The 27,868-nt window shown below is 35.1% G+C and overlaps 4 protein-coding genes across 4 annotated transcripts; 2 read left to right on the plus strand and 2 right to left on the minus strand.

Moving 5' to 3' along the window:
- Positions 1–904: 904 nt before the first annotated feature.
- Positions 905–1,665, minus strand: LOTGIDRAFT_69716 (hypothetical protein; the record flags this gene model as incomplete). Its single annotated transcript, XM_009064961.1, has 3 exons — positions 905–964; positions 1,226–1,351; positions 1,519–1,665. Coding segments are annotated over 3 exons (333 nt in total), but the record flags the coding sequence as incomplete, so codon positions are not given.
- Positions 1,666–19,594: 17,929 nt separating this feature from the next.
- LOTGIDRAFT_129925 (hypothetical protein) lies at positions 19,595–20,497 on the plus strand (the record flags this gene model as incomplete). Its single annotated transcript, XM_009065047.1, has 1 exon — positions 19,595–20,497. The coding sequence occupies one exon, from the start codon at positions 19,595–19,597 to the stop codon at positions 20,495–20,497; it is 903 nt and encodes a 300-aa protein (XP_009063295.1).
- Positions 20,498–20,841: 344 nt separating this feature from the next.
- On the minus strand, positions 20,842–23,417 carry LOTGIDRAFT_235628 (hypothetical protein). The gene is made up of 4 exons (XM_009065048.1): positions 23,218–23,417; positions 22,561–22,666; positions 21,901–22,045; positions 20,842–21,666 (listed from the first exon to the last, which is right to left on the minus strand). Exons 1-4 carry the CDS (start codon positions 23,306–23,308, stop codon positions 21,532–21,534), a joined length of 477 nt encoding a protein of 158 aa, XP_009063296.1. The 5' UTR covers positions 23,309–23,417; the 3' UTR covers positions 20,842–21,531.
- Positions 23,418–25,006: 1,589 nt separating this feature from the next.
- Positions 25,007–27,587, plus strand: LOTGIDRAFT_235629 (hypothetical protein). Its single transcript, XM_009065049.1, has 7 exons — positions 25,007–25,072; positions 25,250–25,304; positions 25,675–25,822; positions 26,065–26,218; positions 26,526–26,734; positions 26,959–27,107; positions 27,410–27,587. Exons 1-7 carry the CDS (start codon positions 25,012–25,014, stop codon positions 27,552–27,554), a joined length of 921 nt encoding a protein of 306 aa, XP_009063297.1. The 5' UTR covers positions 25,007–25,011; the 3' UTR covers positions 27,555–27,587.
- Positions 27,588–27,868: the final 281 nt, after the last annotated feature.

The following is a 27,868-nucleotide window of genomic DNA, read 5'->3' on the forward strand; positions in this document are numbered from 1 at the left end:
CATAGAGACTTTCGTTGATTTGTTTTGCATGGGAGGCTTTGAAAAGGCACAACAGAAAACAGAAACTAGGTCATCCAGTTTCATCTGAATGCACGCACAAAACAACATGAGATCTCGTACAATATCGTGAGATCTGATACGTCACTCAAGGAGACAGTTTATTCAAAATGGCAGCACTATGTCGATTACGTCACAACTCCAATTAATCGTATCTAAATATGGATAAGAAAGGAATCTCTCGTAGAACATTTTCAGGCAGTTCCACGAAGTCACAACAATACCAAGAAATCTACCAGAATCCAATTCTAATTAGCTGCAACGGGAACTTGATTTCCAGAGCCAGGTTCCATTAAATGCATGTTCATGTGACTTCCTGAATAAGAGTGCGCATGATCGTTGTCCATGTTGACCGGAACTGCTTTTGGTGGTGAAGGTGTTGCGAACAGATGACTATTTGGAGGCGAAGACAGGGTGTGGCCGTGCATAGGACTGCTCAAAGAACTTTGTTCCGAGAGGTTTGGACTTAATGACGTCACAGATCCGTTTGGTAACGAAGTCATTGAGCTGTTTTGAATCGACGCCATATTGCTACTAGCTGAATAATGATTGGTTAGTTGACCGGACATACTTTCTGGTGGCGTCGGTAGGTGGCGTGATGGAGTTTCGTTGTGGCTGCTGCTTTGACTTGATGGTTCTGATTTTACTTCTGAAAAAGATGAATTTGATAATATAGAAAGCAACGTAGAATGGGAAAGCATCTAGGCTCAATCGCATAATATTTGGTAAAGGAAAAGATAATATGGTCATCTATGCTTCTTGCAGCTTATTTTTTTAAATAGTAATCAAAAGAACTTGGCTTACCAACTGAATCCGATTTGGATGAAGACTTGGTCTTTCCTTGACCTTTAGGTTTTCGTTTTCTGGTCTGTATTCCATCTTTTTTCATTGCCAATGGGCGATTTATCTGAAATTATAATACAAAGGATGAGATTAGAGCTTCAGAAAGAGATAGAATCGGGATCTTAAGTTCAGGAACTACACAAATACTTGTGGCTATTTTACACGAACAACACCAAAATGTTACTTTTACATAAGTCCAGATCTGTTCTGGATCACTAATATCCATTTATAGATTGACTGTCATTTAACGTAACTAGGGAAATGACGTAAAGACGACATCCAATCAGGTGAAGAGAAATAAATTTGAACTATTTATAGATCTTACCCCATGTAATTTATAATAAAGACCACAGGCATTACAGACTGGTTCACCTTCGTTGTTTCTTCTCCATAAGGTAGTAGTGCTAGTGTGACAGTTGGAACATGATAATCCAATCCTTCTTGAGGCAGACTGAAAAAACAGAAAAAGTTTTAGAATCCAAAATCTTACAGCTCAATTTTTATTGTTTAACAAATTTCGTTATTACAGATGTTTACAAACTTTGATGTTTAAGTCTTGACCAATAACATGATAGAACTCATTTATTAAAATAATGCCAATATCAAGCTGTAACTTACCAATCGTCGTTGAGGTTTCAAAATTGCTCCATTAACGCTATTCATTTTGTGATAGAGACCACAAGCATTGCAGAGATAATGTCCTGTACCGTCTCGTCTCCATAACGGTGTCGATAGAGCACCACAGTTGACACATTCTCGACCTTCCAGATCGGCGTAGTAGTCTTGACCATCTAGAAATAAAAAATGACATAAAATATATGCTCGTTTGTACATTGGGGCTAGGTTAAGAAACAAAACAGTTGTAATTAGAGAACTTTGTACATGTTTCTTTCTGAATTCATTCTAATTATCTATTAATTAAATTCATACAATGTATTCTATTATTATTTATTTTGAATCTATTTCTAATTTATTTAATGTTTTTGTTATTTAATTTATTTATTCGTTTTTTTATTTAATTTATTTAAGTCTATATATTTATTTAATTGATTTATTCACTTAATTTAATTTATTCTATTTATTTAATTTATTCTATTCATTTAATTTATTCAAATCATTTCATAACATTTATTCATTGATCGTTTGTTTTAAGTGTAACATTAAAAGTATAAAAAAAAACTTCTTTAATTTCGAATACAAATTGTGTTTAACTATTTCTATATGTATCTATGGTTTTCAAAAAAATATCTATTATAATGTTGGACTGTATTTCTTCTCGCTCGTAAAAAAGATGTGTCAAGATTGTAGAACTGTTAAATTCATCTTCATTACAGCGGTATTACATCAGATATCACAAGATAGATTTATATTTTTATACACTACAGCGTCGTTTTACAAATGTCAAAATGGCGACCTACGAACCGGAGGTTAACTTCAACATATTTCCTCAACTCACATTAACGTCAAATTTATTTTGATTAAAAAAGTAAGAAATATCTCATTAAGAAATTGACTACATGTTCGACCGTGTTAATTCGTACTTAGATACAAAACTCATGATGAAGTTCCAATTAGAACGAGATAAGGATCCATGTTCCTCGTTTTGACATTACCACGTTGGAAACGGCGCCAATACGTGACACGGAGGTTACTAAGGGTACATGAGGTCACGTGTTGTAACATGGCGGAGACTAATTACCGTTAATAAGCTGCGTGTAGCCGTGTCAATCCGCTGAAAGAGTAAGTACGAGTTAGTAAATTAGGTCTAATCAGATCTGGAGTGGGTTAAAGTCGAATGTCATACACCAACTAGTTAATTTTAACTTCGATACATGAAATAAAATGGTGAGAAATACTCGAATTAACTTTTACTGACATCTTTGTTTGTGGGCGCTGTGGGTTCTTTAAGTGCTTCAACGAATTCAAAATGGCGATAACAAGGGTATTTAGAGGTCGAAAAAATCTGTACTAAATTACACAAGAGAACCAACAACAAATCAGAGAAATCGTTTTCGAAAAAAGTGCCATGCAGAACCTTTTCATGTCTACTACAGTTTTTTTTTTTGCTATCTCCAAGCCTGTTACTTGCTCTAAGAGTAAAATATTTAATACAAGAAAGACCTACATGTGGAGTTATCTGCTTATGCCGTGTCATCAATTTCTGTGATGACATGTGCACAGATAACGATGACGTATTTAGTAAACAATGTATTAAAATCTTATCAGGAATATGAGCAGATTGTGTAAATTTACGTTGAGATAAAACTCGGTTGTAGCTACTGTCATATAATAAAGTTCAGGTTAAATATTGATACAGCCCTTTAACTACAAATTAACCATACTGAGAGCGTCAGGCTGCAGGAGAAGGGGGGGGGGGGGCATTAGACAGGGAACCACGGTAATTGTTGTGAATGATACAAACAAAGAATTAGTTTCTAAATGTATCACGAGTCTCAAGACAAATTACTTCAAATCTTAAGAATTAGGGATGGTATATGTAACGGAAACAGTCCATGTCCCAGGCCTTCCGGGGCATCCTAAGTCATTCTACTGTACATTCGTGTATTGCGTTTGTCAATCTACGGTTGTGTTTAGCTTGGCGAACCCAATAACATTCTATAATGCATTTTATGAACGTCCTATGTACACTTCAGAAATGACCTATGACAGTTTTATAACTTAGGCTGAAGGCAATAATATCCGTTATGTTATTGAATTCTTCCCAGTAATTTCTAATAAGTGTGATTAATAGCAGGGCAACCCCCAATTTCTGGTTGAAGAGGGTAAAAATGAGGGTTTAAGGGGGTTTAGTCTTCGGGTCAAGTAACTATAAAATTAGACTTATACTGGGTGAAAAATAGACTAGATATAACCAATATTACTAAGTTTGAAACCTTCATGTTCGTTACCAAGACATAAAAACGCAAATTGGAACAACGGCTCTGGCATAATTGCTCAGTGCATGGTTATGGCCAATGTTCATTTGCCCAAATTGGATCAGCAACGCAATACCCAAAAATGCATTCCAATTCCACACAATAACAACTACAGTGCTCGCTGACGAAGCAAGTAAATGCCCACTATTACTGAACACTGAATACTTCTCTGTACTGGGCAGGTAACCTTATATTCTGACCACCCCAACACTCGAGTCCATGACTAACCACGTTGCCAGGAAGCACAACAATGTTTCTCATGTAATTTTTATCTAAAGATTGGACTATATCAATAATGCCCCGTTAGGATTATAATGTCAAGCCCTAATTTGTGTACCCGAACCTCTGATATGCTTCTTGGGGGTCAGTTTTCAGATAAGGGATGGTGGGATTCTGAGTGTCAAGGGTTGTTGGTCGAATTGAGATACAGTTCAGTCGTCTAAAAACTTTCTTTACCAGCTGTAGATTAACATCTCAGATAACCACATCCACATTACAGAATTCATTCTCTGATGAATGTACATTGAGCTAAAGTTAAAAGACTACCAACTAGGACAATATTTGAGAGTCAAAATTGTCAAATCAAATGAAGGATCGGAGTTCAAACTTGTTCAATGATAAGAAACCATAATATGTCAATCAAAATCTAAAACTACTTCGCATGAAGTCCCTAACATCGTTTCCGGTCCGTACTTGATCATCAAGTGTTGTCGAAGCCAAGGAAAAATACCTGACAGAAATAGGTAGTAATAATTAAAACTCTTAAGTACTAACGATCCAAACCAACAAACGATCCCCAGCTCCAAATTAACAGCTAGACAAAATGATGGTTAATAACTGCACTTTTTTTCTGTTTTTTTTTTGCAGTTCAGGCACATTTGAGATAAAGTTACCTACAATGGAATACAACCACCAAAATAGCATGTACGCTCTGTTTTGGACCAAACACCCATAAAACCTCAAAGAATGTATAAAAACAGCCTTCTTCTTTCATAGACAGAATGACATTTAATGATTCGTTTCAGTAAAGATAAATCGTGTAAATTGATTCCAAATTTTATCAGGAACCGTCAAAATTGAAGCTGGCCATACGAACAGTTATCTTTTATTGCAAAACAAAAAAATAAATTCTGTTAATACAGGCACATTAAATAGAGGCACCATGCGGGTCTTAAAAACATAGTCACGTGCCTTTCTCAGTATGGTTACTTCAAATTTAGGAGTTTTTGTGATATTTTGAAACGAAATTTAATTCTTTTTCACGATTTTTTTCATATAAATGGGATTGTTGGCTTGATATTTTGTAAAAATAATATTTCTTTCGTATATTTGATCATAATCTTTGAAATTTATGTTTTACTTCAATAATGTTAAGCACGCAGTCAATTTAATGCATGCTGATAGACAAAAAACTCAGAAATTCCCAATTTCTTTGTCCAAATATTTTTTTAAGGATACCGACACTTAATGGAGTGTGGCTGATTTAAATTGCAACCATCCTTAACCACAAAACGTGACTCTGGTCTGTTTGAGAAAAACTTTCGTTACTGTATAATTTGTAGCAGAAAATAAACGAAACCACACACGTACAAAATACAAGACGTTGTTATGTTTCTCATAAAAATTAATTATACACATAAATCTGTAGTAAACTGACAAATTTTGAAAAACGGAAAGTAGGCTAAACAAAAAGCAGAATTTCAAATTGGTCAAAAACCTCTTCAATTATATACATCAATATTAATTTTTAATTGTCAAAAAATTTCTAAAAATAATACTGAATTAACTAATCAAAATATTCAAAGTAACTCGTGTTCCTTTGAAATGGTAGCCATTTTGAAAAATTTGACGTAATTTAAAATTAATGACGTCGTGTACGTTATGACGTAATAGTTATTGATATGACGTTAACGATCCCAGGAGTAATCTATTTTGTTTATTTGTGTTTCTTGTTTTAATTATTGAGTGTAATTGGGGCGGGGAATGTTTTATTTTGATATTTAATGAACAGATAAGTTTACACCAGAGTAATTTAATGTGGTCGTTTATCACTATTAAAACGAGGTGACTCCACTCACGTCCAAATGACACACAATTATCAGAAACAGACCTGTTCCAAATCGGCTTTTTTCTATTTTTCTATGACGAGGTTTTTGTCGGCTGTCCTAGAAATTGTTTCGAGTATAACTCTTATGCAGAGACGTTAACGTGAAAGAAAAATGTACACAGGTTGGAAAGACTCGGCTAGGGTCGTTAGAGTTTTGACCTCAATTCATCCACAATTTATTGCATGATATTCCCTCACTTTTGATAACAGAAATCCATACAATACTAAGTCGTACAAGTACATTTAAATTTATTAGCCTAATAAGGTGCAGAAAAAATCATGCAGTCATGAAATTCACTCAGTACGCGAACTTTGGCTTAGCCTCCCATTAATCATTTTTAAGTTTTTTTTTAAATTCATTAAATTTCACAAATTCTAATTTTCGAGGGGAATAACACAGACAGTTACATTAATAGACCATTTGTCATAAAAATATATTCTTCCATTCTGGGTTGAAAGTGTAGTTTTATACAATATTGACTACAAATTATTAGAATAGTTTTACCCATTATATTTTATTTGAGCACGTTTAAGTTGGAATTCTAACTTTCAATTTTATTATCCTACAAAATGATATAGCGCCGTTTCGGTGCTTTTTTTTCTGTACAGGTATAGAAATTCAAAATTGTTTTGAAAATAATAACACCGCCAAATTTTAGCGGTAAAATATTATCAAATTATGATTACGTCACAAGAGGGCAATATGTACAATAAAATAATAATGACGTTGTATCTATACAATCAAACTTTGAGGATAAACAGTTTGACACGGGGACAAATATCGTAAAGAATCAGGAACCGTCAGTATATCTTCAATATACCATCGTAAATCTCTTGCTGTTTACTCTAATGTCGAAATTTATAGAAACTGTAAAGTGGATTCTGAGAAAATGTTTATATCACAGAGAAAACCAGTCAAAATATTTAGGTTTGGAATATTTCACGTTTATGCAAATTTACAGTTGATTTCAACGATAAGCAAAATATGAATAATTCTGTCCCAATTTCGACATATATAGAGTGACGAAGGTATGTCTAGAAGAAATAAACGCTGGCAGGAGAATCGTTTAAAACATCAGACCACTGAAGCATCACCTGCGCAACAAAATAATAGCATATTTGTCACTGCATTGTGAATGTAAAATTGAGGCAAACATCGAAAAAATAAATTAAAAGCGAATGTAATTCACATAAAAATTATGGCCCTTGAAAAATAAATTAGTTTATCGTCAAACAAAACGACGTATTAATTTTGTGTGCACATGTTTCAATGACGCCATAAAACTTTCACGTATATTAAGATGATATACAACTGCACGTGACTTAAACCGAGGCGTATATCTGGAGATCAATTCAATAAGTAACAATTAATTTTGTCAAATATTGGCGATATATTTTGACCTTTACCAAAGGTTAATATGTTTCGGGTCAAAGGTTAGAGTATACAGAGAATAATACACTATAGTTATGAAAATATTGTTATCGTTTCAAGATTAGAATATGTGTCGTAACTTAGCTAAGAGATGTATCACCTAGAAGATATCACAGAATGACTTTTAATATCGTATATAATTTGTCATTTCACCTATACTAGAATCCTAACCCTTTCTCTAAAAGAAATATTACAATTCGGCAAACTCTTGAAATAAGCACACAAAAGCGAGCTAGAAGCGAAAACGAGATTTTAGTTTTAACTTCAACTTCGATCAAGGAAAATTCAATTTAGAGAACGAGTCGTTATTAGATTCTGTTTAAAATCACCTGTCAGTTTGAACCCAACCCCCCTCAGTTACGGTGTAAACAGACATCCCCGGGGGGACAGGCAATGTATCGTTATGTCTGATACATCCATCATCGTCGAACCAGACCACGAGAACCTGTGATCATGTACACTTCAAAGATTCTCGTGAAATTCCCCCCTTGAGAATCTCAAAGAACCATGTTCAAATTTTAGGCAAGATCTCATCACTGTTGAAGCAATTTTAACCTTATACTTGTCGTTGATTACTCCGGGGACAAATTGTACTGTGTTTATGTTGAAAATTGAAATAAAACCCGCGAACAAGGGGTTAATTGGAGTCTGCAAACACAATCTACAGGGGGTGATGAAATTTAAAAACGAATTTTCGTAATTCAAAATAAAGTTGCGAAATCTATAATAATTTTTAAATGAATTTAGATCGAAAAAATGATTTTCCTTTGCTTCTAAAATGTATATCAAATATCTAATTAATTAGATTTAATATCAACGAATTTGGTTTACGCATTGCGAATTATTTTGAAGAATAACATATTTTATTAAATAAGAACGTATTAATTATAAATAATACTGTATTTTTATGAAATGATAAATTATTTTATAGAATATTAACGTATCTTATTGAATTATAACGTAGTGTCTTAAATAATAACGAATTTTATTGAATTATAACGTCTTATTTTAAATAATAACGAATTTTATTGAATTATAACGTAGTATTTTAAATAATAACGTATTTTATTGACTAATAACGTATTATATTATAAAGTTCAATTAAAGTTAACGAAGTATTTTAATTATAACATATTTTGTGAGACAATAATTATGTAGTTTATTTAATTATTCAAAAAGGAGAAAATGAAAAAATTAATTTTGATTTTCTAGAGATAAAAATTCCAAGTTTTTAAAAAATACTGGTAGTTAAAATAATATTCAAAATAGTGGAAAGAACCTAGCCATTACAAATTAAGCTAGTGATCATTGCGAGAAATACAATAATCTTAAGAACGAACAGCGCGAAATATTTAGATAATTACGGTTAATATTCTGTTTTAATATTTCTAAAATTATTTAAACAAATTATAAAGAAATTTTATAAATATTTGGTTAATAAGTTGTCGTAAGAATTATGATGTTTCAATCTCAGAAAACATGTGTATATAATTACCGAATTCTAGGTTTCGTCTGTCATATGTTTTCCATCAGAACTAATAGCATCTTATGTCCTAACACTTGTTTTTAATATCACTGTGAAATTAACACTTGTTTTTAATATCACTGTTAAATTAACACTGTGTTTAATATCACTGTTAAATTAACACTGTTTTTAATATTACTGTGATATTAACACTTGTTTTTAATATTACTGTTAAATTAACACTGTTTTTAATATCACTGTGATATTAACACTTGTTTTTAATATTACTGTTAAATTGACACTGTTTTTAAGATGGTAGGTGTAACAGTGTAAATCCAATGCTTACTCTAGCTAAGACACTTTTAACAAAAATTTAGTTTCCTTTAAGGACCTCTTCCATTCATAATTTACGGTTCTTAAATTAATTTTAAAGAACAGAAAGTTATTATTTCATTTATTCATTAACTCTGTCATATTTATATTTTTTTTTATATATATATTATATGAATTTGCTGTTATTAAATTATCGTATAACCTCATTTTTAATCGTAGGACTCTAATAATCCATCAAAGATGTTTAAAACAGAACAAATTAATATTTACTGAAAGGATAGAAAACCCCGATAAAATATGCATTTTTCGAGACTTTATTGGTCGGGATTTGTAGATTATTTTAGGTCCAAAATGCCAAGATAAAACAAATGAGAATCGGAAATTGACTCACCTGGGCCAGTTCGACAGAATCCTTGTTGTAAAGCCATGTTGTTGAAGGTGTTCCATCGCCCAATGTCCGTTCCCATGTACGTCGGATAGGGGTTGATTCCCGGAGCTCTTGGTAAGGAACTGCTGTATCCTGTGTCAGTGCGACCAGTCGTACTGTTGATCGGAGAGGTCGGAGTAGGAGAGAAACCAAATCGTTGTGGAACTGATGGGTTGGATCCGTAAGAAACGTCGCTTTGTAGGTTGTAAGATGATGACGTCTGCGTTGGATAGTTCATGGGAAGCATGCTGCGTCCTGGTGGCGATTGTCCGGCTGAGTACTGCATTGGTAGCATCGTTCTTGGAGTCGGAACGTATAACGGACTCGTACTAGAATGCAGATAAGAACTGGAAGTTTCATGTGGGTAACCGGACGGTTGTACGGACATAGCGTGGACGGATCCTTGATACATGCTTGACGTTAACGGATGTGGATCAGACGTAGGTTGTGGTAGATGAGACGAAGTCGGAAGAGGATGATCAAGATAATTCAAATAATATTCAACGTCTTCTTTGGGTAATAACTTAGAGTTGTATTCTGGTAGGTTAAGAGCTGGGTGCATGCCCCGATGGATGGGGTGATGGTTGTTGGTTTCGGTACTCTGGGAGGGTGATCGGGTACTTGGGCTGGATGACTCTGATTTGACGGGTGTTGGTGAAGTCTGGGCAGTGCTCTGGTCTCTGGAATAGGGATGGGAAATCCACGAAGATTCAATAGCAGCCATCGATCTCCATACGGAACACAGAAAAATCCTGAAGAAAATTGTCCGAATATTGGAAAGTCCGATTCACCGATTGTCACGTACAAATTGTCACGAAGAGTTAATCACAAAACGATAAGTCGGGAAAATTCCGAATTCCTTAGATGATTTCACAAAACGACAAAAATTGCACCAGTTTTAATAGATTTCGGAACTAAAGTTTCAAGTCCATGCGTTATCACTATTTTATCCGAGCTATCGGGCCGATATCTGACTTTTGATAAGTAGAATCAGTATTTAATGATAACGGAAAGATTTCTTAAACTTATATACATCGGTATAAAGTTTAAACATACACCATTAAACTCCTCCCCTTTTATATCACGTGATACATTATTGACAGGAAGTCTTGCATACCGTTCCATGTAACGCGTGTTGATTAGAAATCATTTGACCGCCTCTTTTCATCACGTGATTAACAAGAAGCGCCGCCTATGATCACTAAAGTGTGAAATGATGAAGATGTCGTTCTATAACCCTCGTGCTTTAACCATGGTTTCATATCCAGTTTTAACCAATCAGATTGCACGCACCTGAAAAGAGAGAAGTATTGAAATTGTAAAAATGATAATGATAAAGATATTGTTCTTCAATGAAAATTATCATAAAGAAAATAATGAGTGGGTTTCATTATGACTTCTTATCTGGAATTATTCAGTGTGAATTCAAGTGTTGAAAACTGAATGATAATGGAACTTATTTTTGTAGTTACAGACAACGATGCCGTTTTGGGGGTATTTTATCACTTCTCTCCCTCAATCTCGCGCCATGTCACTAAATTCACAAATAATCTCAATTCTAATTCTGTATTTTACAAGAAGTTTGACTCTTTTTAACTGTCCAAAGGCACTGTCAAATTGCCCAACATAATTGCATGGATTTAATTAATCAGAAGGAGGAAACATTTAGCTGAATAGTAGGAATTAAGATTTCTGGCATGTTTAAATTTGCAACACTGAGTTTATTTCAGCCACGAATTTGCAATGCTATTGATGTTTCTTTATAGAATTTGCATAAATGAAAAATCCTCGACGTGAAACCAGAAAAAAAACCGCCGTTACACGTGTTAAGATTAACAGATCAAAAGATTAAAGCAATAATCAACGTGAGAAACCCTCCCTCCTCCCTGGCCAACGATAATCCCTTAATGAAGATGTAAACATTGCTAATTAGTCATAAATTAAAGAGTAATTGGAAGGAAAACCTTCACACGACGGTCGATATATATCAAACGATCTCATTCATTTTGGATAAATTGCAATATAAACCTGCGATATTTTTTGATCATTTTTAAGTATTTTTTATTTCAAATGAGTGCTACATATGTTTTCATATATTAGTTTTTAAACTAGAAACCTCTGCCTTACAAAAGCTTTTTTTTAAAAATTATATTGCAGACTGATATAAGCCTGCATGATCAATTGTATTATTATTGCCGTTTAGGTTTTGGAAAACATTTTTGATAACGATTTTTTCATAATACTGAAATATCTCAGACTTTTTCCAAAATTAATTCCGAAGAATCATCCGTAAAATTATGTCCAGTTATCCCGATTAAACCCCTTGGATTAGAAGATAACGGTTAGAGATTAACCATCCAGGTGCGGCTGTACCCAAATCATAGGGTGTGGGAAAAGTAAACAAACTGTAGATAGACTAATGATGCATGACCCATCTTTACCCCGGACAAGGAAGATAAAGATACAGATGAATACCTCCCTTGCCCACATAATCTACAAGTCGAAGAGTATATGATCAAAATCAAGGGTATACAATTGGCAAATAGAACGAAAACGGAAGACCCAATAAAAAATAACAATTCAACGAATAATTTCAAATTTCTGAGTTTTTCTAATATTAATTCATGAAAGCCATCTCCAAATAGCCCCACCTTTCCTCAAACGAACTCGAGACAATAAAATAACTTTCATTACTAATTGTAACACAATCTTAGATATTCCATTGTCTTTTAATGAATCGTGACGTCACCATTTCAAGATGTATTTCGTTTCGTTTTATCTCTAGGTTACAAAGTTTATCTGTAGCCGGTTAATTAAAATATCTGCTAGAGATAAAACGTTTATTTATAAAACGAAACGTAAATTTAATTTTTTCACAATCTCAGTTTGTGTAAATGGCGGAAGGGTTCGTGTTTAACAAAGACATCTATGTTCCAAATGAACTGAAAGGTTTTTCATGTGAATTTTAGGGCGTTTCAACACAGCTTGGCTATGGGAACATTTCCAGTCTCGAATATTATGACTTGTTCTCTTTGGCTTTTAGACTTCAAATTATATTTGACAAGAAAAAATAGATACGAGTCGATGTCTGAAAATATAAAATGTAAATAGAAATATAGTCTGAAATTTATACAATACGACAAAATTATACAGATGACAAAATATATATGAATGTGACAGAGAACCACAGGCGATTCGGAAGAAGAAATCAGCATGAAGATATTTGATCAGTATAAAATGATAGACGAACAATTTCTACAACTGAAAATATGCATCCGACTATGCATTTAGGTTTGCCGATCCGGTATTAAATGGGTAATAAATACCACGAAGAAAAGAGACTGTTACACACAGATATTTCAAGAATTGACGATTTTTTAAAACCACAAGAAAGGTTAACAAGTAAAATTCTTTCTCTTGAACTTGCAATGAGAAAATACTAATTTTCAAGTAATGAACTAAAAGAAAATTTGTGAACTAATGATGGAGGCGTTAATATTTCATGTGTCACAGCTTGGGGATTCAGCGTTTTAATTTAGCTACAAATTTTCCGTAATTTTGTAGGCGTATTTTCTCAAGTACTCCGCTGTGTGGGAATTTACAACTTCAAAAATTCGCAGAGTTTTTTTTCACTCAAAGAGTTCTAATGAAAGAACTTGGTTTAATTCGCCATAAAATAGAACACCAAAGACGGCAGTGGAACAAGTGTTTATTAGAAGATGTTGGTTATACAGTCAAAACTTGTATCAAGCAAGCGGTCAGGAGAATGCTGAAAATTGGTCGCCTATTGAAGGTGGTTTTATTTAATACCTCAAAAGCAGTTATGTATAAAATTATAGGAAAAGAGACATGAATCTAACTAACAAAAGTTTTGTCGGTTTATAAAATCACAAGAAAAATTGTGTCAAAGTTTGTACTCTTTTGTATTGAATCTACATCAAGTGCCAATCTCTCACTATCTCTCTCAAAACAAAAACACGAAGAGTTTCAACCCTGCACTATTCTGTTTAAAAAGTTTGTATTTTCATTTTTAATGATGTAAAGATATGGTCGAGTTAAAAATTTACACTACATATAAATGTCAGGCCATATCGTTAGTGAGATAATGTACGGTGCGTTTCTCAGATCATATTTCGTTTTTTCTTGTCCCTAATTTATTTTACGACATCTTAAATTTGTACGAAATTAAGATTAATGACGTCAGAGTGACATTCGTGGGAACACAGCGTCAATGATTTTGTCTTTTTTAGAATTTTTGATGTAAAAATTTAAAATGATTTATATCATGCCTTGTTTATTTGTGTTTTGATTAAAAATGTAGATGTTTTTAAAACTTTTAGTCAGTTTTCTTTATTTATTATGGCCGCTTTAGAGAATTTCACATCGTTCGTTGGCATCGCTTTTATAGAATCAATACAGATGAGACACGAGGGCGAGACATAGATCTGAAGAGAGAACGGGTGAGGACGGGAAAATAGGGTTGGATATGGGCTGAAATGAGATTTAATGAGACGCAATAGGATGGGATGGAACAGGAAGGTCAGAAAGGGAGAACGGAGTACAATTCCGTACAAATGTCAGGACAGTGCTTTATAAGGGAGACGAAGCCATGTCGATTCCAAACAAGTTTCACCAAGACACTTATGCCACCCTGGGAAAAGAACTGGTTGACCCCGTCTAAAGATTATCTGATTATCCAGTTAATCGTCTGGAGTGTCAACAAGGCGATAAGGTTGAGTCAAAAAGGAATAAAACCCATCAACAAATTTATCAAGGTGTCTTGAATTACAACTTTCTTGTCTTAATCAAAATATATCAGTTTCTTTATGTAATGCCCGGATGGCGAAATTAGAACGTAGAACTCCACCTTATTTCATTTCAGTACTATATTTGTTTTTTTCCTTATTGATAGCATGTTTCTATTTTCTTTTGGATTTCCTCTTTCTGAAAGTTGGTCATTGTTCCTTGTTTCTTTATGTTAGAAAAAATTAGAACGTAGAACTCCACCTTATTTCCTTGATAATAAAACCGAATTTAAAATCAATTTTAGTGATTGACGAATCAAATGTCTGGAACACTAAAATCATTTTAAGTACAGTTTTCAAGAATATAAAAGTGACCAAAGAGAATAACTTCACGTATCCAACTACCAACTACTACAACTACCAACAACTACCTAGTTTGCGATATCAGCATCCACTGGAAACGAACGTTAACCAACCAACCATAACTTGACGTATTTGTTGGAACAATAAGTTAATGTTAGGAATAATATATACAGCATAAACATATAAAACACCAAGACTCTTCAACATAAATTAAGATCGCAGGATAAACAGACGCTTTATATTTTAGTTTTTATCTTTTCAAAAATTTGACGGCGGGGAGGCCAACTTAGTCTTATCTTGGTTTCATTTTTTCTACATTTTGTAAGATTAACTTAGAGATTGGTGAGATAACTTAGAAATATTTTTAAAAACAATATTATGGAAGGTTTTTAAAGTTATGTGAATATTCGGGTCGCGTGTGTCACTACAGTTCCACGCCGTGCTCCCCGCTGTGTGATTTTAAATATGTGAATTTTTTAAATATATTTATCGTTATTTTTTTCTCAGTTTATTTTACAAAGTGTCAATGTTGTTCATATTTCACATTTTTTAGTTTTTTATGCCAAAGAATGTTCTTTAATTTTTTGTTTTTTTTTTTTGTAAAAAATATCACATAAACATGTCTCATATGAATTTTTCTATAAAATGTTAATTTGAACCAAAAATACGACTCCAAAGACCTAAATTAGTTTTTTTTTATTTTGAACTGAACTGTTGCAATATCATTCAAATAACAGATCACAAAGACATTACATATTACAGTATTTGAAGTAAGAATGCTTCTTAGTTAAATATTTTGCCTCTAAAATCAGTTTCAAAAAATCCAAACAGATGATTTCGAATTGAACATCTTTCTCACAATATTCAAATCTAATTGGGAAAAAGGGTACCATAAATTCGACGTATGTCTAAAGACCTTAATCCATCATAGAATCAGCAGCAGATAAATTTCTGATATATCAATAAAATGGAATGATCTCCACGAGGGGCTCACGAGCGGGCGTTATCAGTGATATATACTGGCTGGGGTGAGAAGAGACGTATGGTAAGTAAAAAATAAATGTCTATCGACGCCCTACTTGGAATCACACATTGACTTTTATTTCATTTTCCTTGTCAAAATAAATCATTTCGTTTCGCTGACTTTCGCCATTCCATAATATTTACTGATTCTGTCAAAATATTCGGCTATCTCTCTCGGCACGAATCTCGCGAGGTTAGAGATAACAGCACGTGCATTCAAAGATAGAAGTTAATGCGAGTATTTTGTGTATATATTGAAGATATGTGTTAGTAAATATCAAGCGCTGTTTAAAAATATTCCTAAATATTGATAGGCATTTATTATAAACAAATATTTCGTTTTCAGAGATAAGAACCCAGATTTCAAATTTTTCAAGAAGCCGACTGTTTATTTAATTTAGAAAAATGACGCGTTTTTAAGGGCGATGATGTCCTTTTCATCAACTAACTAACCCTAACTCAACTGATCAATGAACAAAAATAAAGAGGATATGAAAAAGTGGTCCTTGACGTCAATATGCACATGCATTTTCAACGTGACCTAATTCTATGACCACGAGGGGCCTTTGGGGACGTATTGGACAAGATTGTAGCAAATCACAAAATTCCACAAAACTATCAAAGTAACGTGCATACATATAATGAAAAAGATGTGAAAAATCTAAAATACAAACTAAACAAGCCATTTGGAGTTTCCGAAAGAGATGCCTACCCTAGCGTAGCTAAAATCCAACAAAGTCTTTCCGAAGCAGACATTAGAAAAGAGAACAAAAAGGTATCCTACCTCCCTCGACAGCAGCTAGCTATTCTCTGTAGAGAATTGTATTTGATGGACAGTAACAACACCGACAGTTCCTCAGAATCTGATGTAAAACGTCAACTTTTACATATCTTGATCATCGACTTCAAAATTACTCTTCGTAATCACTACATCTTGTTGCAACTATCTGGAGGTATATCTGATGGTTTCCGGCAAATATCTCACAAGACGCCCCCGTGCATGATTGTAAGCGGAAGTCGCTTTGCCCCTGGAGCTGATCTGGGCATTACTTTAACAGCAGGTGGATGTCGTTCTTTTGGATCTGTCATCTCTTTTTCCAAGAGGAGCTGGTTCATCATCTGTCACCACTTCCGGTTTAACATGATTAGGTTAATCAAGTTATGCATTTCTATACAGTGCGTGAACCACTGCAGAAAATGTGACTTCCCACACCCGAAATAGAATAGATTTGCCATTATTGCACTATCCAATAATAGATACAATCCAATTTTTTAAAATCTGAAATCAAAGAACAATCATTCGGATAGTTACTCTACAAAGGAGTATCTCCATCTTATGTAAATCCAAAGAAATTGTAACCAAAGTAACGACATTAAAATCCAAGCGATAATCCATGTATAACATATCCAATAGCACAAGGTCATCAACACAATTTTAGCAAAAACACATACAGCTATGACGTCATTAAATATGTGACGTAAAGATGACGTAAAGCACAAGTCAAGATGACGTTAATCCCAACAATTTGTGACATAAAGCGTCAAGGCATATCATAGTATATAAGTAGTGTAATCCAATCAAAAACTATTACTAGTCGCACGTCGTTTGTAACAACAACCGTACGACGTCGTCAGTACGACGTGCGACCGGTGAACTAAAATATATAAGTATAATTTGAAATATTTATATCAAGAATGGCTGGGAATTATCGTAATAGCTATAAAATATGGTCTTTATATTAATCATTGTTAGATAGGCTCTACATTCACTACACTAAACAAAAACCCTGATAATTTTGATAATTATTCTTTCGTCTCGGAAAATTTATCTACAATCCTATATTTTATATCAACCGTATCATTCAAAATGGCCGATAACGGATTAGAATAAGATTGTGAACGACTTCTTCAGGAGTGTTTGATAATTAAACATGTGATAATGTCGATGATTTTTTAACGATCCGACAGTCTCTCCATGTTTTTGAGTCAAGCAAGATGTTTCATGTCTTTCAATTACTTCTTTCTGTTTCTTGTTATTGTTATCGTCTGCCATTTTTTTTTAAATTTCAAACTCAAATTTTCTTTAAATTGTTCGTTCAATGAATAAGTATTGTTAAGAGCAAAAAGAAGTAAAACCACCAATACGACCACACAGCATGAAGACATAAAACTGCGGTTAAATGGAGAAAAATATGGCTTTTATTCAAAGTAGGAGCCCTTGATATATATTTTTGTTCCCAATTTTAGACTTCAATTGATAGTTTTATTCACACTTGCCGTCTTTTTTACAAGTTGCATGAAAAGTACGTGCGCTGACATGATGCAGATGTGCAGACATCAATCATAGGTGGAGCAACAAGTGCGTCAGATGGCTGGCATCTTTGACGTTTTAACTGTCAAATTTGTTAACCCCTTGGCATGGGAATCAATTTGCCGTGTTATTGCACCTAAACAGTTATTGCCAGGCTTTGAAAAATATCTCCAAAATGCGCTAGTGTATCAAATGAACACTACAGACATGGGACACTAACCCAGGACATTGTGACAAGATAGTCCTACATCCTTACTATTACAAGGACGTCTTCCTGGTTTTTAAAGACGGCACTGGAAATCTTCAGATACGTCTAAACAAATATAGAGCCATTATCAATGCATTGTTTGGTTTTCAAACAGAACGTGATAACGATCTTTACCCGCTTAATCCCGCCATTGTTTAAACACAGATAACGTAACCTAGTAAGGGAGATAACCGTTGATAAGTACCAGTTGCTATCAGTTGAGTATTAGATAATAATTTCATACAGTCAAACTTCAGATAATGCGAGTTCATCCTGGACTTGAATGATGCTGTAGGATGTCACATATGGGTTACAATCTCTGTTTGCATTTCGAACATATTCAAATTTGAAAAAAATATTGATGCGATGACCTATATTTGAAGACGATTATAACAAATTTGAATTCATTACTTCCGAAGTGGGCCATATTTCAAATTATTTTTAAAGATTTTAGACAATTCAAGGATGGTACTAACTAGGTGGATGAGTAAATATATTTCAAAGTTTTAATTTTCTCAATTCAAGGGAGTAAACTCTTGTTGGGATTGAGACGGACTGTATATAAATATCTCGGAAATAAAACTTGATAAAACATTCAAAGAAGGCAGGAGCAATATCCTCTTGGCATTTTGAACTCATGGGAATAAATGCACATGCAAATTTTTTAATTAAATGAAATACATACCTCTTTCAGACGAACAGCGTGTGCTATATTTTGTTCTTGGGGTAGATGTTCGAACGCGCCTAGGCACGTAAAAGCAATTGATGCGGAATATACGCGCTTTCAATCGAAATAACCCAACCATGAATTTCGAACGCGCCCAAGATGGACACTGTTCGAGACAAAGTTTACCAAACCTTAACAGATTCATACAATTGGGCAAAATGGTGGAACTCAATTGGAATTTTACAACATCTTAGAAACTTCAAGGAGAGTCTTCAGAATTGGGTCAATCATGAAAGAGTTCAACATGCTCAGTCCAAAATACTTCAAAGCATCAGCGATCCATGTAAGTTGTTTACAAATAACGAGACCCGTTGTTGAAAACACGTACTTTGAATACCACTGCTGCATTAGTTGTATTCAAAACAGAGAATCTCCCCAAGTAAAAATGGTATGGATGTCTTAAAACTGTCACTACTATGTCCTTCTACGGATGGATGCTGTTTATAGTGTCCTGTTGGTGCAGTTAGTTTGCAAACCCAGCTTAATCCGCTATCATTTCTGTTTCAGATTTCCAAAAAGGACTGCTAGTAATAAGTCTCATCTTCAATTTTGGACTGATCGCCATGTTAAATTCCCGGATGTATCCAAAGGTTCACTCACCAATCGCCGTCCGGGAAGAAGTTTTAAAATGGCCACAGCATACGTTGTGTATCTACTTTGAAGGGGGACTTGGAAATCACCTTTTTCAGTACGCTTCCGCTTATGGGATCGCAAAATCCAAAGGTATGGGTCTCGTGATTGATCGGAGGAGCTATATACTGACTTTATTTGACATGCGACCTCCACCTTTGACCTACAACCACGTGTGTGAATGTAGCCGGAGGAAAGTTATCGTGGAAGAAAAGCCATGTCGATTTGACCCACATGTGTATGATTTTAAGCCAAATCGAGACTACAGGATAAGAAATTTTCTCCAGTCTTGGAAATATTTTGAAAACGTCATCAATGACATCAGACAGCAATACGTCATCAGGCAACCATTTATGGACAAGGGAACTGAAATTCTACGTCAAAGCGTTGCCAGGCATTATGGAGATATCGGTGACGTAGTGCCAGACGATTTGGTATTTGTCGGGTTGCACGTCCGACGTGGGGATTATATAAAAAAGGTAAAGAAGTTGTACGGATATCGAACTGCACCAAAACATTATATATTCAGAAGTATGCAATATTTTCGTGATAGGTACCCGCACGTTATTTTCATCGTCTGCTCTAACGATATGAAATGGACGAAAACTGCTTTGGAGGGAAAAAACGACGCGATCTTTATGACCGGAAACGAAAGAGAAGTCGATTTTGCGATCCTGACGTCGATGAACCACTCAATTACAACGGTCGGTACGTTTTCGTGGTGGTCTGCGTTTCTCGCCAACGGAACTGTGATATACTTCCGACATTTCGTTGTACCGAATTCTCAACTACGTAATGAATTTAGTGCGGATTTCAGTGACTTTTTCTTGCATCATTGGATACCGATGTAATAAATGAATACACATCAAGTTTGTTAATTTATATTGAGGGGGAATAACTCTATATTTACCCATTTAATCCAGACTACTGCTATTTTCTCTATATTTCTAGCATAGCTGGTGGCAAACTTCCACAAAATTCCCCTATAATGGCAACAGTTTAATGGGTGTGCGTTTATCTGCTGCATAGATTTCATATACAGTGTGCAGATACCACTTTGATAAACTTTTAAATAAAGTACACTCTCGACCCCCTCTGACAAGTTAGGATAAGTATAATAGTCGCGACACCCACACCAACAACCCCAACCAGCATATTGGATTGGCCTGGCCTAGCATTAACTAAAATCAAAGTGGGAGGTTATCCGTAAAGGCTATTATTTCATCATTATCAAGTATTTCAATAAAATGATTAACTACCCAAATTATACGGAATGACAAAATATACTCTGTTTGGATACACTTATTGCTTTCAATAAATTCATGTTGTACTCCGTCATCCACGAGACAGTTTTTATCACAAAAGTCCAGTTGATAAAAAGGAAGACCAAATTTCTCAAGTTTCAAATTGAATAAACTTTTGAATAAGACTTATTGCGATTTCGATGATGTTTTACAGTCTCACAAAACGACATGGGAATGATAAGATGAGTTCAAGGTTGCCACCACAAGTTCAAGGTCGCTACCACAAGTTCAAGGTAACTTAACACAACATTAAGGCAAAACATGCCAAGTAAATAACACTACAACAACAAAAAATAAGGAAGAACCCGATTCGTTAAAAGAAACCATACCGATACTTTATACCACTGGTCTTTAAAAAGTCATTCGATCAATGGCCAAGGTTCAAGCTCTCAAGAGGTGAAGGTCATAAGAACAACGTTAAAGATATAAGTCATTTTTTGTTTGTCTCTCGTGATCTCTGGTTCTATTAGCATTAAAAGGGCATAGTTATTAATCCATATACATTAAAAAAGAAACAACAGCGACTTTTCGGTTTAAATTAAGGCCAAGGCGCCGAAAGGTCAAGGTCCGGAAGGTCAAGGTTATATTTGAATCATACACTGTAGAATCAACACGTATCCTTTGCCTGGTTCTTTATCCTCCCATATATATTTCTTTCCCTTTTTAACCAGTATTGCTCTTTTGTTTAGATCTTTTTTGCAAGTGGGTTTTGGTACCTGAAAGAAACGGAAGTTAATTATCAATATGCGCATGCGTTGTTAATTTTATATCCTGTTCCAATTCAACCGCACTGTTTGTATGATATTTTTAGTAAAGAGGCAGTGATGCTGGTACAATATTGTTAACATGTTGCTCTTCACAGAATGCCCAGAGTTAGCTTCCATCGTTTTTTAAATTGTATTAAGCACTTTCTGTTATTCCCCCCTTTATTCTTAAAAATAATAACTTACATAAACCGACCATATTGGATTATAGATATCGATTTGCTTCAGCATTTCCTTACACAAAGTCATGAACTCGTGTTTGCCTTTTGTATCCGTACATTCACCAATGCTTATGTCACTGTATCCAAACGCTAGACGATTTCCATCAACACTATAATAAAAAAAAATCATGTTCAAAGCATTTAACCCACAAAAAGGCTTGTAATATCAATTTAGCCCTCATATATTCAAAGATCTGTTATATCACTCGACCTCGAGTAGAAAAAAAAGATCTCAAATTAAGAATAACTTAACAACTGTGGATATTGCATTGAAAGAAGTATCTATAATATTTTCTTTAATATTATATAACTATATTCATATCGATTTACTTTTTTATGAGACTACACTTAATGTTTACGTGGGTTTTGTCAACTCGACATGTCATTCGCATAACTAACTAGTTTCACCTAACAAAAACCCTGACGTCACTGTTTCAAAAGCTGCTAATAATATCTAAGGCCCTTTGTGATAGTGACGTCATAAAACGCTTAGTTACAGAGGAATGACAAGAGCCACAGACGTCTGATTGGAAATTGGAATAGATTGAATCGATGCTTGTATTGTCCCCAATACACATGAAAAAAAGTGTCCCCCCTTTGGCTCCGCCACTGACTGGAAGCATACCTGATGTTGGCACAAGTCCATGTTTTGGAGGGGAAGCTACCAGGGGTGTGATCCCCACACGCTATAGTTCTATTAAATACCTCCAGACTATCCGGGAATGACTCATCTGAAAAAAAAATAAGCTTCCGATTAGACGGAATCACTTTTCAGAAATACAACAAAATAATTCTTTACGTGTTACTTTTCCGGACCTGACAGAATCATGTGCCTTATTTCGTTAGTTTATTATATAATATAAACGAGTAGAAAGTAACAATCCAAAAGTAGGACATATTTCAGCTTCGTTTTTGTGGTACATATAGCAATGTCGATCAGTATGAAAAGAAACGTAACATTTTCACTTAACAAACTACTGAGACACAATACTGAGCTTAAAAAGATGAAGTGATGAAAATATAGGGCCGAAAGGATGAAATTCTCAGTATTCTAAAACTCTTAAACACATATTTGCGAATACACTCGATGAGACCACATATAACCCCAAAAACAAAGTTCAAAACCTGTTCGGCGAATGCATAGGGTGATATTTTCAGTAGGCTAAATTTATTTCACACATAATTCATGATTACACGGCGAGACTACAACCAATACAGCGTATAGTGTAAATAGTTAATATAAAGCGACGAGTAGACGAGAACAAAGTCGATTTAATCTCACCTTTATAACGCTTAGTCGATTCCTTCCCACATGCTGAATATACCAGGGCAATAACAACTATCACTAGGGCATATATCACATTTCTCTTCATTATATCCAGTCGAGAGCTTTCTCTTTATCCATTTTAACCGTCGATTCGTTATTCATTTTCCATATTTTCGTTTCGTCAATCTAGTATGTCCCACTCAATAATATTAACCTTGACCTTTCAACCCAATTGACCTCGATTATCTGTCCAATGACTAGTCGAGTTTTTAAAAATAGAATAACAGTAAACGCGGAATAGCGATAGATATTTGTTTACGAAGAAACATGCATTGTCTGGGAACAATCAGAATTACTAAGTGGTAGGACTGCTAAGGAGATTACTCCTTCCACCAGATATTGCTATTGCCAATAAGGCAATTCTTTAATTATTTAAAATGAGTCTGTCTATGAGTCCATGAGCTAGTCTGTGAGTCCATGAGCTAGTCTGTGAGTCAATGAGCTAGTCTGTGAGTCAATGAGCTAGTCAATGAGCTAGTCTGTGAGTCAATGAGCTAGTCTGTGAGCCAATGAGCTAGTCAATGAGCTAGTCTGTGAGTCAATGAGCTAGTCTGTGAGTAAATAAGTCAGTTTGTAAATCAACGAGTCGTCACAACTTTGCTCATATGTCAGTTAGTCATTCAGATAAATAGACCTATGTCAAATGTCCAAATCGTCCAGATATTGTTACTTTGAATGTTCCAAGTTCGAAAATGGAAAAAGCCAATGATCTGAGTCAAAGTAACCTGACATGACTTCTAATTAATTTTTTATTTCTCCCTTGGCGGAAATTCTAAACCAACTGACAAAACATTATTCTCTGTCTTGAAACGATAACATACAACTTTCAGAGTATTGTAATTTGTACGGATTCAGAAAATCAATTTGTTCTACATGGAATCAAACTATGGCGGATGAAGTCAGAGAGAGTGTTCACGTCTTGTGAAAGCCCCGTGTCGTAAATACAATTCAAGGGCAGTAACTGAGTTAAACCAAGTCGTGAATAAGACAACAATTAGTTACTGAAAGTATTTCAGGTCATCATCCTCCAGTTTCAGAATATATAATTAAATACTCATTCTATCTTATCCAGCAATCCTTGGTCGCATTTTTTACTGTTTTGGATATAACATCAAAGGGAGTTGAATTGTTAAATCAAGGTGCACTGGAACACTGAGTAATAATGATTTATTCAAGGCTCATTTTTAGCTGGTTGACTAAATAAATGGGGCAAGGCAACCTTCTCGATGTCATCAGTCTTTTGGGCAAGACAACCTTCTCGAGGTCATCAGTCTTTTGGGCAAGACAACCTTCTCGAGGTCATCAGTTTTTTGGGCAAGACAACCTTCTCGAGGTCATCAGTCTTTCTACAACTGATAAAGATTAGAGCTCGCGACTACCATTTCGCAAAAAGTATCCGCGCAAATTGCAACACTATTTGAATTACGGTTTAATATCATCGTCGGCTTGTCGTTGTTTTAGCTATCTATGTTCGGCAGCTTGCAACGTTCATTACAACCCACAAGTTGACATATAATCTGTATGAATCAGCATAATGTCTTATCTTGTAATCATTTCTTAAGTCAAATCTCAAACTAAGGCCCACATTAGTTTGGAAATCCTACAATATTATTTGTTACAGCTCATATTGTAGTAAACCTTCCACCAATGAAAACGCTTTAATTGGTTCAGAAGAAGATTAGGTATAGCGGTTATGACCGGGCTTATCTTTAATACTCAATAAAAAGGCAAACTTACCGATTTTACACGATGCACACAACAATACGGAGCATGATCAAGGAAGTTTTGATTTTGGTGGTCGTCATTTCCGGTTCGTCAACTTTTTGTCAGTTTGGTTGTTCGTTCGTTGATTCAGTGCAGTGTCCTGTAAGCAAGAAAATTCTTATGTTAAGTCAGAGCTTTTGAGACTACAATTCTGTACATCATGTCCATTTGAAGATGACTTCTCTATAGAAAGACGCAAAACTACGTTCCATTTCTATTTTAGGAGTATTGGGTATTCCCCCACCTAGACCAGAAGAATACGACTTCCTCAACCAAGAGTAAGTCGACAAGTCCTAGAAATTAATCAGTGTTTGCTTGCATACTGTATTACTTTGTTGATAAAGCATTGCACAAGTCCCATAATTCTGTACATTATTGCCCAAAGTTATACGCCCTACAGCTGAATACAATATTGGACTTATGTCAATTCTCCATTGTTCGACAACTCGAAGACCATATTGGACCAATGAAATACGCCTATTATCCAAGATTTCTGCATCAACCCAAATGAGTTTTAAGTTTGGTCTGACCTATTGACGTTCAGCAGTCAGTCAGCCAAATGTCCACGAGTCAGATGCGTATTAACTCATCCTTCCAAGGCCCCAAGTCTTGTATTTTTGGACGTATGTCTAATTATTTCGGTTACAGCTACGATCTACCATCGCCTATCCAGAAGCGAGCATCTTTCAAAGAAAGATACGTACTTCACAATGGAGCCGTGGTCAGGACCCGTCCAGGCAGTGCCTATGTCTTGGTGTCTGCTACCCACGGCTGTTCAGATAACGCTTTGGAGAAGGTGAGATAATCACATCTGCTAATTTTGAGTTCTACTTCTAACAAAAAAGCGGTTAATAATTTTACATGGGTCTATCTGGCAGAGAGTGGTCATTAAGCACTGAGTATTTAGATATCTCATACTTCAGTTATTTGTAGACCATTTTTTAAGAACGGCGTTTTCTTTCTGATGATAGTTTTTGTTTTTTGTAGAGTCTAGTCTAGTCTATAAATATTGTCTTACTATCTTCCTTATTTTGACAGGCAGCTCATGGAATAAGTTTGATGGTTCGCCACATGCCAACTGAAGTTTTTAATGGAGTCAGCAGATCACATGGACTTGGTATCTTCACCAAAGCAGAGACCATGGCAGCCTACCCCGAGAATTACCACCTTGCCGATACTGCACAATGTAAAGGTACAACACGATTTCTTGTGATACGATTGCTTGAAGTTTGGAACGTTCTCAAAATATCTGAATCTATGTACTAAATAGGTTTCTTAAAGTACGTTGGCCAAAAAAGAAATTTCTCATTGTTGCTTTGCAATGATAATTTCTATTGCGGCTCTTCAGCAGCACATGCTGCCACTTTGCAAACTCAAAATATTTTCTGAGGGTCTATTTACTATGGTGGGAGCCTAATTATCATTCTTCAGGGGCACATGCTATCACTATGCAACTCATATCTTTGAGGGTAATTTTGTATTGTCCTTTCGTTTTACAGGTAAATGCTCTGGAAGCTGTGCACACACCTGTACCTTTGATGGTAGAAAATTCTCTTCCATCGCTGGATTGACCAACTCTAGAGCTGTCGTCCTGGACGACGTCGTCTTATGTGATAGTCGCGATCCCTATCATCACCAAGACAACATCCTCGTCCACGAGTTCGGCCATCTTGTTATGGGATACATGCCTTCACAGTGGAGAAATAAGGTAAATGGAGTGGAGTGTTACTTCCTGTCTGGATCAATGACAATTAAGTAATTAACACAACGCTACGTTGTAAAATTTCATTAGCACAGCATCATCATTGGTCCGTATCTTCTCACAGTCTCGGCATCCCAATTTTTGACACTTTCAGACAACTAGACTTTTCATAGAAACTATTACATTAAAACCTATTTCATCTAGTAGTAACAGGTTCTCCTTGCTTGCAGATCAATGCTGCCTATACTCACGAAAAATACGCCAGACTCTGGAAACCCAATGTGTACGCTACAGCCAATTCCGCCGAATACTGGGCTGAAGCTACGGAGGCTTTCTTCTTTGCTACCACAAGAACTGACGTGACTGGAGGAACAAACATGTAAGTGATACAGACTATTCCATTATCATCCGGTAGAATACTCATTACAATGAGGTCTACCCAAGAGTTGAAGCATCATTGAGAGCTCCATCATCACTATCATCATCGGTAGCAGAAGCATCAACAGCACCAGCATCATCAGCACCTTAACATCGTCATCGGTGGCAACAGCAGATCAACCGTTCATACTTGTGGTACACAAACGCCAATGTTGTCTGTTTGATAATTTTTCATCAGATTTCGATAAATCTGACAATGATATTATTGAGGTATTTATTAATAAACCCATTTTATCTTTTCAGGTGCGGAACGTCTCACGTCTGTTCCAACGAAGCTCAAACTCGAGCCTATTTGAAGCATCACGATCCCCAGCTTTTCGAGGTCCTGAGCTACGCCTACACCAACAGCCATCCTGAAATAGCCGGCAATATTGGTGTTTGTATCTAAATCAATATTTGAATAAACAAATACAGGACTTTACTGAGTGTTTTGATTTATTTCTGTCAGTCTGTCTTCTGGTGATAGTCAGTGAATTCCAAATCAAGTTTTCATCATTGGAATTATACAATACATTTTTATCATTGAATATCTAAATGGATCCTGACAATAACGAGGAGCCAGTAAAGCATGGCAGTATGATCATTCCATTTGGCAGTGTCCATTGACTCAATTGATCGTAATATTCAGAGCAGTAAAACATTATTCGAAGTCAGATACAAAGGGCTGTTTAAACATCTCTTTTGGCAGTGTTTGGTTCAGAT

This window comes from Lottia gigantea (assembly GCF_000327385.1).
Source record: "Lottia gigantea unplaced genomic scaffold LOTGIsca_67, whole genome shotgun sequence".
NCBI lineage: Eukaryota > Metazoa > Mollusca > Gastropoda > Lottiidae > Lottia > Lottia gigantea.

Coding starts and splice junctions, on each gene's coding strand:
- LOTGIDRAFT_235628 (XM_009065048.1), bottom strand. CDS start 23,308: ATGAAGAGAAATGTGATATATGCCCTAGTGATAGTTGTTATTGCCCTG. Junction 22,667..23,217: donor ATCGACTAAGCGTTATAAAG/GTGAGATTAAAT, acceptor TTTTTTTTTCAG/ATGAGTCATTCCCGGATAGT. Junction 21,667..21,900: donor ATCCAATATGGTCGGTTTAT/GTAAGTTATTAT, acceptor CGTTTCTTTCAG/GTACCAAAACCCACTTGCAA.
- LOTGIDRAFT_235629 (XM_009065049.1), top strand. CDS start 25,012: ATGCACACAACAATACGGAGCATGATCAAGGAAGTTTTGATTTTGGTG. Junction 25,305..25,674: donor TACGACTTCCTCAACCAAGA/GTAAGTCGACAA, acceptor TTTCGGTTACAG/CTACGATCTACCATCGCCTA. Junction 27,108..27,409: donor GTGACTGGAGGAACAAACAT/GTAAGTGATACA, acceptor TTATCTTTTCAG/GTGCGGAACGTCTCACGTCT.